Genomic DNA, 13,936 nt, shown 5'->3' with positions numbered 1-13,936 from the left:
TTTGCAGCCAGTCCACATTAGTGTGTACTTTAGGTGTTGGCTTTTAAGTTGTGCAGTGAAGACTGATAACAAATCATATTTCTTCTTTCAGTGTTTAGTTTCTTGCATGCCTCTAGCGTGATAGAGTCAGTAGCAGGTATGAACTATTCAGTAGGAAAGTTCTCTTCTGAACCAGCAGCAGAGGAAAGAACAAAGCATTTCTTTCTTTCCTTGAGGCTTGTGGATAATAAATAGGTACAACTTAATGTTTTAATTCAGAGTTCTACAGTTATTCTGACCCATTGAGAGTAACATTCTTCAGCTCGCTTGCGGATTGAAGTTTAATAATCTGACTTTTGGATCTATACAGTACCTGTAGACTTGTTAACAACTGTTTCCTTGTCTTTTTGTGTTTTTCTTATAACTGTATTGGAAACTGGCTTATAACTGAATTACTTTAATCAGTTAAATCTTTTGTATAACCTGTACTTACAAAGTGAAGGAAGTTCCCAATTCATATGTCATATCAAGCACAAATGTTGCTTGCCTGAATGCTTGCATTGCTCAGGCAGCTGGTGAGCATGCAGTGCATGGACACAAGGAAAAATCTGTAAGGATCTCATTCTTGTTATTCATAAAATAAAACTATTCATGGGTTTAATATTAAATATCAAATTAATTCATAAACTATCAGAATTAATACAAGTAGTATAGCAGCCTGGAAACCATCAGGAGCAAGGAATTAAACTAATGAAAATAGCAGCTAGTTTTTGTCCTTTCTAACTTACTTTATGGAATAGATGTGCCTGTGCCCCCAGCTGAGTTCCAGATTATCACAAGTGTGTGTGAAGAGGACTGTTCTCTGTGTCTGCTGCAGATTCCTTTCAGCTCTATGCTAAATGTTTTGTTTTACAAAGCAAGTGGAGTATGTTATGTTACAGTGTTGAAATGTTTTGGGTTTGTTTTTTTTAATGTGATATAATACTTTTAAAAGTACAACCATTTGATGTTAACTTTTGTCATTGTTTCTTTTTTTTATAGTCTTCAAATGACAATGGTTCCAAAATAACTAATTTTCTTTTAGAATGGGATGAGGTAAGATCTTTTCTAGTACCCAAAAAAGTCATAATGACATCTGTCGACCAATTATACTTAAAAATACTTTTTGCTTAGGTACATCAGCTATTTTCAGTGCAACTGTCCAGACAGTTTTAAAGGGACAAACCAATTAAAAAGCTTGAATCAAATTATCAGTGTGGCAGCATCTCCAGTAGACATTCCATTCAGATCCTCTAGGACAGTGTAAAGATCCCTCATGTGATTCCTGGCATTCAGAGCATCATTAATTCCTGTGCTCTGTTGAAATGGATGAGCATCTGGCTTGTTGCTGTCACAAATATTACTCAGCTTTCAAAGTTCTTATTGAAATGTATTACGTGCTAAAATCAGAGATGTTTTATTTTCAGTCATTTATTACCATCTTGTCAAATTACAATGCCAAAAAATCAACAGAAATCTCAATCAAAATGGGGGTTTATTATGGGGGTTTATTATGTAGAATGCTCAGGATTGTGATCAGCATAATCTGTATGACCATGACATGATCTTTAAATGTTCTTTAGGCTTACTCATTTTTGTTAACTATTAGTGAAATGAAGTTTAGGACAGTTTAGAGTGAAGAAGTTGACCTCAGCAGGCAGCATGCAGTCCTCCTGCAAAAACTGACTTGGGTTGTTCTCACTTCTTTAAAGGGGAAGAATGGACCCTTCAAAGAGTGCTACTACGGCCACCTGAAGCAGTATAAACTTACCAAACTCTCTCCTTCCACAAAATACTCGCTCAGATTAGCTGCTAAAAATGATATTGGAATGAGGTAATGAACACAATGTAACAAATAAACTACTTTCTTGTCAATTTGCTGTGCTGTTACCAGCATTTTAATGTTATTTTGCATTTTTCCAGTGGGTTCAGCGAGACAGTAACATACTATACAGCAGGGATTGTCCCACCAGCCCCAGCACCCCCCGTGCTTGTTGAGGCAGGAGTGACCTGGCTGTCAGTGAGGTGGAGCCCACCTAGTGGAGTGTCTTCAGATGACTCCCTCACTTACAGTTTAGACATGGAAGAGGAAGGTTCTGTAAGTGCTGGGGTTTGTTGTATGTGTAAAAGCTTCATACGCAGTAGTGCGTAAATAAGCTATTCTACTTTCTAATAACATGCTGCAAAATAACTGCAGCCATTTGCATGTTATGAAACAAAGATAAAAATGTGATTGACCTGATCTAGTTCTTGTTTTATTGTCAAGAATTTGTGACTCTGTGTGTTCTTATTTTCCCTTCTTTACAGGGTTATGGTTTCCAGCCACAGTACAATGGAGATGAGCTCTCGTGCACTTTAAGAAATCTTAGGAGGAGTACATCCTATAAGTTTAGGGTTTGTACTAAGTTTTATTTCTAATTTAATTATGGCCGTGTGCTTTTCTGCAGTTTAGCAGCTGGAGTATACAGATAAGGCACTTTTGTAGAGACAGGTGAAAACTACATACAGTACCTTTATAATAGGTATTATTAAATAGGCTGAGAAAGTTGGGACTGTTCAGCCTGGAGAAGGCTGTGTGGAGACCTCATAGCAGCCTTCCAGTATCTGAAGGGGGCCTACAGGGATGCTGGGGAGGGACTATTCATTAGGGACTGTAGTGACAGGACAAGGGGTAACAGGTTGAAACTTAAACAGCAGGGGTTAGACTGGATATAAGGAAGAAATTCTTTACTGTGAGGATGGTGAGGCACTGGAATGGGTTGCCCAGGGAGGTTGTGAATGCTCCATCCCTGGCAGTGTTCAAGGCCAGGTTGGATGAAGCCTTGGGTGATATGGTTTAGTGTGAGGTGTCCCTGCCCATGGCAGGGGGGTTGGAACTAGATGATCTTGAGGTCCTTCCCAATCCTAACTATTCTATGGTTCTATAATAGGTTTTGCTCCAGTTCTAATGCAAATCAAATTTATTGCACTAGCTAATTTTGTTTTCTTTTAAATGGTTGTCTTTTCCTTGGATTGTGGCTTTGTTATTTCTCATATTATACTTCTGTAAATCAGCAGGCTATTACTTGTCACATACTAAAGCATTTATCATATATTCTGATCATTCCTGAAACAGCTCTTTGCCTACAACAGCGAAGGAAAAAGCAGTCCCAGTGAGGTGGTAGAACACAGCACCAACCCTGATAAACCAGGGCCACCGAGTAAACCCACTGTAAAGGGCAAGATCCATTCGCACAGCGTGAAGGTTACGTGGGGTAGGTTACCTTTTGTTCATGTTGTCTTTGAGTGCTGCTTACCTATGTACAGCCACTCAGCAGATTTAAAGCAAGAGGCAAACTCAGGGTAATCATTTGTCTCCACAGATAGATAGCATTACTACAGGAGAACACTTTGCATTGCCAAAAACATTGCAACTTGGTTTGGTTTGGGGCTATAGGGCAAAAATAGTGCTTTTCTTTATTCAGTTTAAAGAAGCAGTCAATGCTGTCATAGCATCCTCAGGTGTAATGGCATCTAGATTTACTGTGATGCAGAAATAATATTTCTGTGCTTTAAAAAAACAAGACAATACCTGAAACTGGCAGTATTTTCCTAGTTACTCTTCTTCCTGGCATAATCACAATTAATAATAGAAAAACCCTATTGTTCTGGTAAATCTATTGTGAATATATAAGGATGCTGTTTGCTGCTTCTGTTGGAATTGAGCTTTCTATGTGAATATATTCTGCAGTGAATGAATGTTCTCTGAAAAAGCTGAGATAATGCATTGGTTTTAAATCTTCTATAATTTACCATAAGGTGCTGATTTCTTTCAGAACCACCCAAAGATAATGGAGGATCAGACATTTCTAAATACTTTTTGGAAATCTCAGAACCATCAGTTGGTAAGCAATCATCTTTAAGGGCTCATTCAGCTTGTGTGCCAATTCAGTGTGCTCTGGCTGTCACTGTTGTGTTTTCATGCATGTGTGTTGGCCTGTGCATGTTCTCTGCATAACTGATCATTCAAATTTGACTTAGTAGCTGAGTGAATTTCCACACGTTTGTTGTTTTGGGGTTTTTTTGTGCAGGTTTTGTAGTGGAAAGCATTTTCTTTCTTTCCTCAGGGACCAAATGGGACACAGTATACAGTGGTTCCCAGCGAGAACATGTGTGTGATCATCTCAAGCCTGGCACCTCGTACAGAATGAGAGTGTACTGTGTCAGTAAAGGTGGTGAAAGCCAGGTGAGAAAAAAGAGAATTCATTTGCTTCTGCAAACCATTTCTCTTCACATTGTAGTGAAATGTTTTGTGTTTCCACTCTAAAATACTGTGCATTACTGCCAGGCTTCGGATGTTACGACTGTCACAACATCAGCTGTTCCTCCTGGACCTTGTCACGCTCCATGCCTGGCAGGCAAAGCTAAGCCCAAGGAAATCACTTTACAGTGGGGTAAGCTCCAGTGTTCTGAGCAAAATACTTCTCTGATTTTGAAAGTCGTAACACAGTGAAAGATGTGTAGAAGGGAGGGGGTTGTTTAAAATAAAACCATATAAGTGTAATCCATGTACTTACATGTATGGAGGTTTTAGGGGTTTTGGGGTTTTTTAAGACCACCAAAGCACGCTAACCACCTCTGCTCCATGTGCAACAATATGGTGAGACTTAAGCAGACATAAAGGTCTTCCTGTGAGAACACTTTGACTTTCTCATTACTGAGACCTGCTCAGCAATTTAAAAACCAGCCCTCATTCTCTTACTTCTCTCTCAGTAAAGGAGTTAATAAATTAATGAAGATATACTGGGTTTTGAAGGAAACAGGATTAGTCTTAAACTGATCTGTCAGTATCTGGGGGGAAGAAGGCAAGCTTCATGAAGTGTTTGTGCTCAGATACACAATACAAGCCTCTAAGGTCTAGAATTCACTTGGCTCAACTTTTAGCTTGAGAGGGCTGATTAGAAACAATTGAAAAGTGCTTTGTGTAATTAATAGAGGAAAAAAACCATCTTTCTATTTTGTAGGCCCACCATCTGTAGATGGAGGTTCTGACATTACAGAATACATTGTGGAGATGGCAAACTCTGAACAAGATGAACACAGACAAGTGTATCAGGGTCCAGCATCTGAATGTGTAGTAAACAATCTGCTTCCAGGGAGAACATACTGCTTCTGGATCCGAGCAGCAAATAAAGTTGGGGTAACCACTGTGCTAATGAAATCAAATGGGTTTTTTACACAAGAGATAGTCATGATACTATTGTCTTACAGGCCTGATGATATTTTATAGCTTCTGTTGAAGGTGCAAAACTTCTTACAGCATAAAAAGTAAGATTTAAAGAAGATTCAATAAATGAGGGCTGAAGGAAGGACTGAATGACCCTGGCTAAGGGGACATTCACTGTGTTGTGTTTCTGTTGTTGTTTACTGGATTACTGTTGGAACCAAAGGTAACTAGTCCAAAGTTAGAGCTAGATGTTCTCTTACTACTTTTAGTCGTTTCTTTGACTGCAGTGTATGCCCTCCACTTCTGGCTGCAAATAACCACTTGATGTTTGTGCCTTAAGAAATTGCCCTGTTTTACAATTAGCGTTGGCTCTGCAGGTTGGTGGTGTGGGAAGAGCATTGTGTGGAGAGGGGTGTGTTCAAATAATACCAGGGTTGAAAAGAGCTTGGGATAAATGTTGGGTGCATAAAAGTCTTTCTGAAACAGTACCCAGCTGCTTCTGGAAATCACATCCTGCCTGCAGGGGAAGGAGGGGTTGCAAAACCATAGCGATGAGAGGATTACAGATATCCTGTAGGCACAGGGCCAGGTTTAGAGTAAACTAATTGAAAGGAGTTTTAAACAGTGCTGTGAAACCGAACACTGAGTTCTTCTGTTTGTTTCCCTATCAAGTTAAAAATAATTTGTTTTCTCATGCACTTACACATCAGTTTTTGCTCTACTGCTGTTGCTGGATTCATGCAGTTGTATTTCCCTGCAGTTTGGCCCTCACTCTGACAAAGCAGAGATCTGTACTGCTCCAGGACCTCCTGATCAGTGTTGCAAACCCCTGGTAACTTGTAAAAGTGCGACCTGTGCTGTAGTTTCATGGGAGGTAAGTGTTAAAGACTTTTAGTAATACACAAATTAAGATTTGCCTTTTAGAATTGTACTGACAATTCGAGTTGAAGCTCAGGTTTCAGCCCCAGAGCTTCTCTTCTATTGTCTCTGTCCAGTATACCAGAGATCACACTTAACTGGTGAACATGTGTCCATGCAGTAGGTGAAAGGAAATTCATTGCTTACACCCACAGAGCCCTGCATGCAATGGTGCAGAAATCAGTGAATACCGACTGGAGTGGGGACAAGTGGAAGGGTCCATGCACATCCTCTACACTGGCCCTGCCCAGAGCTATGAAGTAAAAGGTCTCACACCTGCAACCATGTATTACTGCAGAGTACAGGTATGAAAAGCCTTCTGTTACATGTTACTAAGCAAACGAACAAGTACAGTCAGTTTGAAGGAAAACTTAAGGTGAATAAAATCAAGTCACCTACTAATGCAGCATATAAGGTAATTGGTAAAAACACTTCCCCTTCTCCCTCGGTCCCTCCTGACTACACATATCTAGAAAAGAGGTTTAGATCTAGTGTTGCATTAACAACCAGTCATTTTGCTGTGTTTACATCTTTATCTGGGAGATTTTCCATTCTTTTCCAAATGACTTTTAACATCTGCAAAAGGAAACACTGTATCTGCTTATGAAACTGTAGGCTCACTAAACAACACACGCTCTCCCTTTCAGGCTGTGAATGCTGCTGGAGTAGGGTTGTTTGGTGAGACTGGTATGGTGACAACCCCTGCATCGGTGCCTGCAGTAGTGTCAGTGCTGCACTTACTTGAAGAAGATCAAATGGAAGTTTCTCTTCCTTTATCAACGTGCCTTGCAATTCAATGGGAAGAACCGTGTTGTCACGGCTCGGAGATCACTGGATATAATATAGAATATGGGGAGAAGCAGCTTGTAACTGTGGGAAGAAACACAAGCCATGTTCTTGAGAATCTGCTGCCTGACACTCTGTACAGGTAATGATCATTTTATTCAGACACTGCACTTGCAGGATTTTCAGTCAACAGCTTTGAGGACAGTGTTTTAATGGTTTAGAGCAAGTTTTCATTTGCTTTTTAGACCATTTGCTTAACTTACTCTGCAGCTTGGGGAGGGCAATAAAATAAAGTTCTCATATCCAGACTCGGAGCATGGTGGTTTAGTGGCAAGAGTTAAGACTGATGCATTAGAATGAACATCCTGTCTCAAAGCCAAGGCTTGCTTCTAAATCTTCTGGGTTTAGCATTTTGAATTCTGAAGCAATATGTACAGTGGGATCTCACCAGAGGAAGATGAACATGTGGGTAAGAGCCAAGTGGCTGTTTCTGTGTTACATGCTCAGGTCAGGCTGTGGATCTTCAGGGTCAGTAGGAGGCAAAGAGCTCAGATTAACAGGGAGGACTTGGGTGCTTGCTTGATGAACAGAGTAAATCTGAACAATGCTGAGAAACACTGAAGCTTCATTATGTTGAAAACAATGTTGACTTGTTTGGAAGTAGATTATTTTATAGCTATTTTCTAACTGCATTTTAATTGTATTATTGGTTGGAGTTATATTCTTCACAAATTTTAACTCTTGCTTTATTACCTGGCATTTTTCTGGACCTCAGTATATTAACCATATAGCTGCTTTTCTTACGTTTCTAGAATCAGAATACAGGCCATAAACAGCTTTGGAGTTGGTCCTTTCAGTCATTCCATTAAAGCCAAAACAAAACCACTACCTCCTGACCCTCCTCACCTGGAATGTGTGGTCTTCAGCTACCAGAGCCTTAAACTGAAATGGGGTGAAGGTCCTAGCAGAGCTTTAATTACCAACCCTACCCAGTTCAACTTGCAGATGGAGGACAGGTTTGGCAGGTGAGATAAACACAGCTTTACACCTGGTGCTTTACAGCTTCAGATCAAGTTTATAAGATGTTTTAAGTATTCTCCTTTCTGTTTGTGCTAGGAAGTCATTTGGGCTCAGTTTGCTTCTCAATTTGCCTTTCTGCATCCCACCTTTCCACCAGAAATGGTGTTAATAGCTGTTGTGCTGTCATTTACTTGTGAACAGCAAATACAGTTCCTGTTTAAATAGTAATATCTTACCATCTTCCTGTGTTGACAGTGTTTTTTGTTTAACTTGAGATTCTAATGTATCTAGTATACAGCAGTGCTGGTGTAATGCAGTGTGAGCTGTTGATGACAGCAGCAGAGGTCAGTGCCTGACGTTCATCGTGAGCACGTGTAGAAAGCCAAGGCACATGGAATGTTGTGACAAGTCTGTGATTACAGAATAATGCTGATCTTTTAATTGTGTTTTCCTTGCAGGTTTGTCACTGTTTATAATGGCCCTTGTCACACATACAAGGTACAGCGACTCAGTGAATCCACTACCTACTACTTTAAAATCCAGGCATATAATGATGCTGGAGAGGGAGAGTTTTCTGAAGTTTACGCTTTCACTACAACCAAGTCTCCACCTGCATCTCTTAAAGGTGAGCTTAGACTGCGCTGTTTGAGTGTTACATTGAGCTGCAGCCAGACTCTCTTCCCAGATCACTGTCTTTCCAGTGCCTTTGTGGGGCAGGGAACAGAAACCAGCTGTGGTGGGCTTTGTCTTTGCTGTCTTCCTGTGTTGGCTGTGGCTCTTCCACCCAGCAGTGAGGATTTCTTCTACCCTGTTGCAATTGGAAAGTCATTTTTTGGGGATAGCTATCATTTGATATAAGTTACAACAGAATGTAGGCAAATGAGAACTCCTCTGGTCTTCACTGTCTAATATGAACATGAAGATTATCATTAATCACTCTGAAGATCAGAATGAAAGTTACCTGCAGGAAAATTAGTTGACTCAGCCATGGTTATAACATGGAACTTCAGCTCTGGACATACCCAGGCCATATACATGCTGATTTCTCTGGTGACCTGAAAGTGCTTGCTCATCTGTTCAATGGTTAGACATCAGCAGCTCAAAAAGACAGACAGGTTACCCTGCAAATGATCATTTTTAAGCTTGTCATGAAATACAGCAAAGAAAAAGAATGAAATCTTAAGTGCTTAAAGCGATTTGAATGACAGTTCCCTCTGTTAATGAGTATATTGGAAAAACCTCAAGCTTTTACATTCCACAGAATCACAGAATGGTTTGGGTTGGAAAGGACCTTAAAGATCATCCAGTTCCAACCTCTCTGCTACAGGCAAGGGCACTTCCATTAGACCAGGTAGCTCAAAGCCCCGTCCAACCTGGCCTTGAACACTGCCAGGCATGGGTCATTTTACCAGGCACTTGCCTTAGAACTGACACAGTTTCAATGGAAAATATACACAAGCAAAGTGTTCTTTAAGCTGGAGCAAGAAAACTTCTTTGTCAGTACTGAAACCAATGCCCTTTGCTACATCAGCTGTGAAAATGAGTCACGGTGATAATTGGTGACTTTAGACCTTTTCTTCTGCTGGAAACAACTAGAACATCTGTAGAGACCCTTGTTCTCTCTGAAATACCAACACATCACTGTTGTTTTTTCTAGCACCCAAAGCAAATCAGCTGGAAGAAAACACTTACGAAATCACCTGGGAACCTTTACAGCCTATGAAAGGAGATTCCATTGTTTACATCCTTCAGCTCGCTGCTGGGAGAGAGTTTGATCAGGTACCTTTCCTTTCACAGAATGAACTCCCTTTACTTTGAAAAAGTAATGGGAAAGAAGATGTCTGTATTCCAAGGTTGAATTTCTGTTTGTGGATGATGGCAGTGGGGATACTTCTCATTTCAGCAGGGGACTTGGCTCACAGTCCTGCTGTCAGGGTGCTTGTTTCATGTGTTGCTCAGTTCTTCTGGGTGAGACACTTAAGTTCAGGATGGGTCTGAACAGCTTTCAGCATCAGGTCCTGCTGTTCCACCTCTTTGTGGCATTGAAGGTTGCCCCACATTAAAGAACACAGAGTTCCATTTCTGCATTGACCCTTTGCAGTGTAAAAGCAAGTGGCTGCAGAGGCAGGCAGGGAAAGGCCTGGGAGCACTGGTGGTCTAGAAGCAGGCTAACACCAGGTTATCCTCTTCTCCCAGCAGTTCTCCAAGTGCTTTTGATGCTTCAGTCTCTTGGTCTGTGGCATTGCTGCCTCTGCCAGTCATAGACAGCACTTGCCCCACACCTCGGGAGAGCTGAGAACAGTACTGTGCAGAACAGCTTTTCTGAGCTCCACTATCCAGGTGTGAGTGTTGGGCACAGCAGGAAGCTTTGGATTGTTCACAAGGAAACAGCTCTCCAAGTTGCCTTGAAGAGAATAACTTCAGGCAGTGTCCAGCACTTCATGTGCCTGTGAAGTGGAATAGAAGGTATTGTTTGTAAGATGGACCCGTGTAATGCAGTGTTCCCTCTTCTGCCCAGGTGTACAAGGGACCAGAGACCTCCTTCCGTCTCACAAACTTGCAGACAAACTGTGAATATCGGATCAGAGTCTGCGCCGGCCGCCAGTCCCAGGACTCTACCGGCTCTCAAGAACTGTATGGACCTTACAGCCCCAGTACGGTGTTCTCATCTCAGAAACAGGAGCTGGTTCCACAGGGTGCTGACCTGATGACGGAGTTGGCAGAGACTAAGAAGACCTTACGTGAAGAGCGCTTCATCGCCATCGTCCTCCTCTGCGGGTTCGCGGTGGTTGCTATTCTATTCGCTGTTGTTATTCAGTACTTTGTAATCAAGTAGACCAGAGCCTATGCAGTACTCAGCTTTTTGTACAGAAGCTATTTCGGGTATTTATGGTTAGTTCTAATGAAAATCCTAGCTGGAAATGTATCGTTACATGCGTTTCCACTTTTGCTGCTGGCTACCAGTGAGGCTGGGTTGGCAGATCCTGTCCAAATACTGAACGCAGATTTCTTGTAGAAAGGGTAATCCTGGGTCCTCTGTAATCAGGGTGAGCTGTTGATGAAACAGCCAAACAAACTGCCTTACCGCACACACTAGTGTGTGCACACTCTCTTCCTCTCTCCCAGTTCAAAGTGGGGCCCTCTGGCCAGTGGAAGAGCAGGTGGCGTTGGTAGAACCAGTCCTTTTCCAGTACAACCAGAGCAGCGGCAGTCGATCCGCAGCGTTTAATCGGGTATTGTCGTAGTTTGGTATACATGAAATACAGCAGCACAAATGCTTAAGCTTAGAGCAGTTCTGTATTGCAGATCATTACTAGAGCATACCACATTTAATATACCGTAGAAGGAAAGCAGAATATTGACTTAGTGATATTACTACTTTACAGTTACTTTAATAATCATTTCAAGTGTTCACATCGAGGGTGCCGGTTTTAAGAGTTTTAATCCAAGCGTTAGACAAAGGGTTAGCAGGACGTGATGGACGTGATGGACGTTTCAGGTGCAGCATTGCAGAAGAGGCCCCTTTTGTATCGTACATTTCGGAACGAAATGCTTTCTGCTGTTGGTGAAGCAGCTCTTGGCCCAATCCACATTTCACTCTCAGTGCCTGAGAGAAGAGTAATTTCCTGTGCTTCTGATTAAATCTCTGCAGTGGTGTCAGAAAAGCACAGGTGTTGTCTTTAAGGAGAAAGAGTGCATTTATGATAAATGTAACACTATTTGGCTCAAACTGAGCAAATGTTTTTGTACTATTGTTAACCTAAAAATAAAAAGTTCAAACTGCTTTTGGATGCCCTTCTAACTTCATCTGGATGATCAAATTGTACCTGAGAGAACTCTTTTTAGATAACGTTTCTATGATGTTTTAAAGGACTTGCTATCCCAGGGGTAGCAGCTTCACATTCCATGGTTTTCTAGATGGGAATGTTCAGCCTGCTGTGAGCTGTTTGGAAACTCATCCTGGTTGTCTGGGGGATATGTATTTTGTGGACACTGTGCACTACAGATGACTGTTGTTAAATCTGCTCACGAACACCTGCAGCTGCATCTTATTGTTGGGTGTTCGGAAAGCTGGAGCTCAACAGACTTCGAGTGGGGTTCAAAATGGGTCTTCCCAGCAGCATTTGGAGTGTGCCATGGAAAGGTAGATTTAGTGTATATTGCAGAGATGTGGCTACACTTTATATCCATCAGAGCGATGCACTTGCACGTGGAGTGTTGGATGCGATAGTGCTACAGGCGAAGTATTCCAGTCATTAATCAGTTTAAGGGTCTTTCTCCTATAGCAGTTGAGGAGTAATGTTGCATTGTAGTTTGAGGCATTGTGTTGTATTTCGGATGTGGAAAACCTAAATTATGACATAGTATCGCTTAATCCTCTTACAAGTAGATTTATGGTGCAATCTGAAATTAATCTTTTCAAAATGTACTCTTCATTTTGTACTCTATTTATTTTGATTAAAAGTCCTGGAAAATGTATGTTTGAATGTATTGTTCTACTTGTAGCAGAACTTTAAGTTAATCATTTATTATATCATAGAAATCTCTCCCTCCAGTGTTGGAAAGAGTTTTATACAGATATTAGTCTTTAGTTTGCAGAAGAGTTTACAATCTGTCTTTATTTCTCTTCATAATCTCCTTTTAGCAGATAAGAGCCTTCAGCAAATCTGTTGCCAAAGGGTTATTTCTTCAACTCTTAGAACCAAGTTTGTAGACGTTTATTTGGCAATAATAGTTCTGATCACTTTAAAAGGTAAATTAGGATTGCAGAGTAAATACTAACAAGTCCTGACCCTGAAAAGGTGAAACAAAGTCCTTTTGTTATTGCCACAAAACACTCGTGTTTCTTGTGGGAAAGCCAACTGCAACACAGCTTTCCCATCAGCTGTTCCCATTCCAGAACAACAAACCCTCGTGGCGTTCATGTATTAGGTATCTTCGGTCTTCTTGTATTGTAATTTTGAGGTATCTCAAACTTATGTTAAAGCTGCCATGCATTGTATTACTAAATTGTAACTATCAAATAGATAATATATTTAATACAGCCAATAAATAATACAAATGTATTCAAATTTGACTACACGGTGGTTGTGTGGTTTTGTGGGTTTTAATCTTGCTCAGGAGCAGTCATTTGAGTGGTACCTCATTTAAGGTAAAGAAACACATTCAGATTGTTACTAAGGGTCTTAAACCCTTAGTTGTAAAGTTACTTGTGGGAGCCATAGCACAGCACCATCTTCATCCTTTCCACGAGCTCTCTCAGCCCTGCATCCATGCATCCCTTCATGTGAGGCTGGGAGGCCATAGGGGCAGCTGGTGACTGTTCTCACTTGGGTTGTGAGAGCTGAACTCACTGCTGAACATTGACATGAAAGAACCAAGGTCTGTACCTTCAAGAGAACCCTCTCCCCTCCTGGTCAGCAGCATCAAGTTCACTTGTGGTGCAGGACTTTGCTCATCACTTTGCTGTATTTGTATGACATGATGCTGTGATAATGTGGGGTTGATGGACACCCCAATATAGAAGCATGTGATGAGGCTGAAGTACTGTGTGAGGTTACTCAGGGTGATTTCACTGGCTGAAGAGGATTTAGCCAATATGGAAACTGAGCCAACCCAACACAGAGGGAAAGAGCACACTGCAGTCATTCCTATGTTCTCCCTATTCAAACTAAGCATTGAGACAGGAGCTTGTAAAGTTTAACCCAGCAAGGATGAGATCTCCTGCCTTGCCCAGTGGCTTTTGTGCTAATGTCAAGCAACAAGGACAAAATTAATTGGCTGCAATTAAAAGAGGGCTCTCTCCATCTGTGTGGTCCAGCAGAGAAGGGAATCAAATCCAGCCTGCACTTTGGTTAATGGCTGCTGTCCACTTGGCCTGAGAATCTGAGTCAGCCCTGACATCCCACAATGGGTGTTGGAGGACCCCTTTAGGTGGTGCAGGGGAGAAAAAGGGGAAGCACTGAGGAAGAGGATGGGAACACAGCA

The 13,936-nt window shown here is 41.4% G+C and overlaps 1 protein-coding gene across 1 annotated transcript in view; it reads left to right on the top strand.

Moving 5' to 3' along the window:
• The window catches only part of LOC101875818 (fibronectin type-III domain-containing protein 3a-like), a 45,773-nt gene extending 33,350 nt beyond the window's left edge, over positions 1-12,423 (top strand). Inside the window, exons 12-27 of the mRNA XM_034063751.1 lie at positions 1,021-1,074; positions 1,731-1,852; positions 1,942-2,116; positions 2,326-2,412; positions 3,134-3,272; positions 3,834-3,902; positions 4,125-4,243; positions 4,346-4,451; positions 5,022-5,197; positions 5,985-6,098; positions 6,298-6,447; positions 6,790-7,070; positions 7,741-7,953; positions 8,407-8,573; positions 9,606-9,727; positions 10,467-12,423. Of these exons, the coding sequence (XP_033919642.1) occupies positions 1,021-1,074; positions 1,731-1,852; positions 1,942-2,116; positions 2,326-2,412; positions 3,134-3,272; positions 3,834-3,902; positions 4,125-4,243; positions 4,346-4,451; positions 5,022-5,197; positions 5,985-6,098; positions 6,298-6,447; positions 6,790-7,070; positions 7,741-7,953; positions 8,407-8,573; positions 9,606-9,727; positions 10,467-10,784 (2,412 nt within the window). The 3' untranslated portion in view covers positions 10,785-12,423. The remainder of the gene's footprint in view (positions 1-1,020; positions 1,075-1,730; positions 1,853-1,941; positions 2,117-2,325; positions 2,413-3,133; positions 3,273-3,833; positions 3,903-4,124; positions 4,244-4,345; positions 4,452-5,021; positions 5,198-5,984; positions 6,099-6,297; positions 6,448-6,789; positions 7,071-7,740; positions 7,954-8,406; positions 8,574-9,605; positions 9,728-10,466) is intronic.
• Positions 12,424-13,936: the final 1,513 nt, after the last annotated feature.

The sequence above is a fragment of the Melopsittacus undulatus genome, chromosome 6, assembly GCF_012275295.1.
Source record: "Melopsittacus undulatus isolate bMelUnd1 chromosome 6, bMelUnd1.mat.Z, whole genome shotgun sequence".
Lineage (NCBI taxonomy): Eukaryota > Metazoa > Chordata > Aves > Psittaciformes > Psittaculidae > Melopsittacus > Melopsittacus undulatus.
Note: the sequence above shows the minus strand (reverse complement) of the source record. Positions and strands in the feature narration are given on the sequence as shown.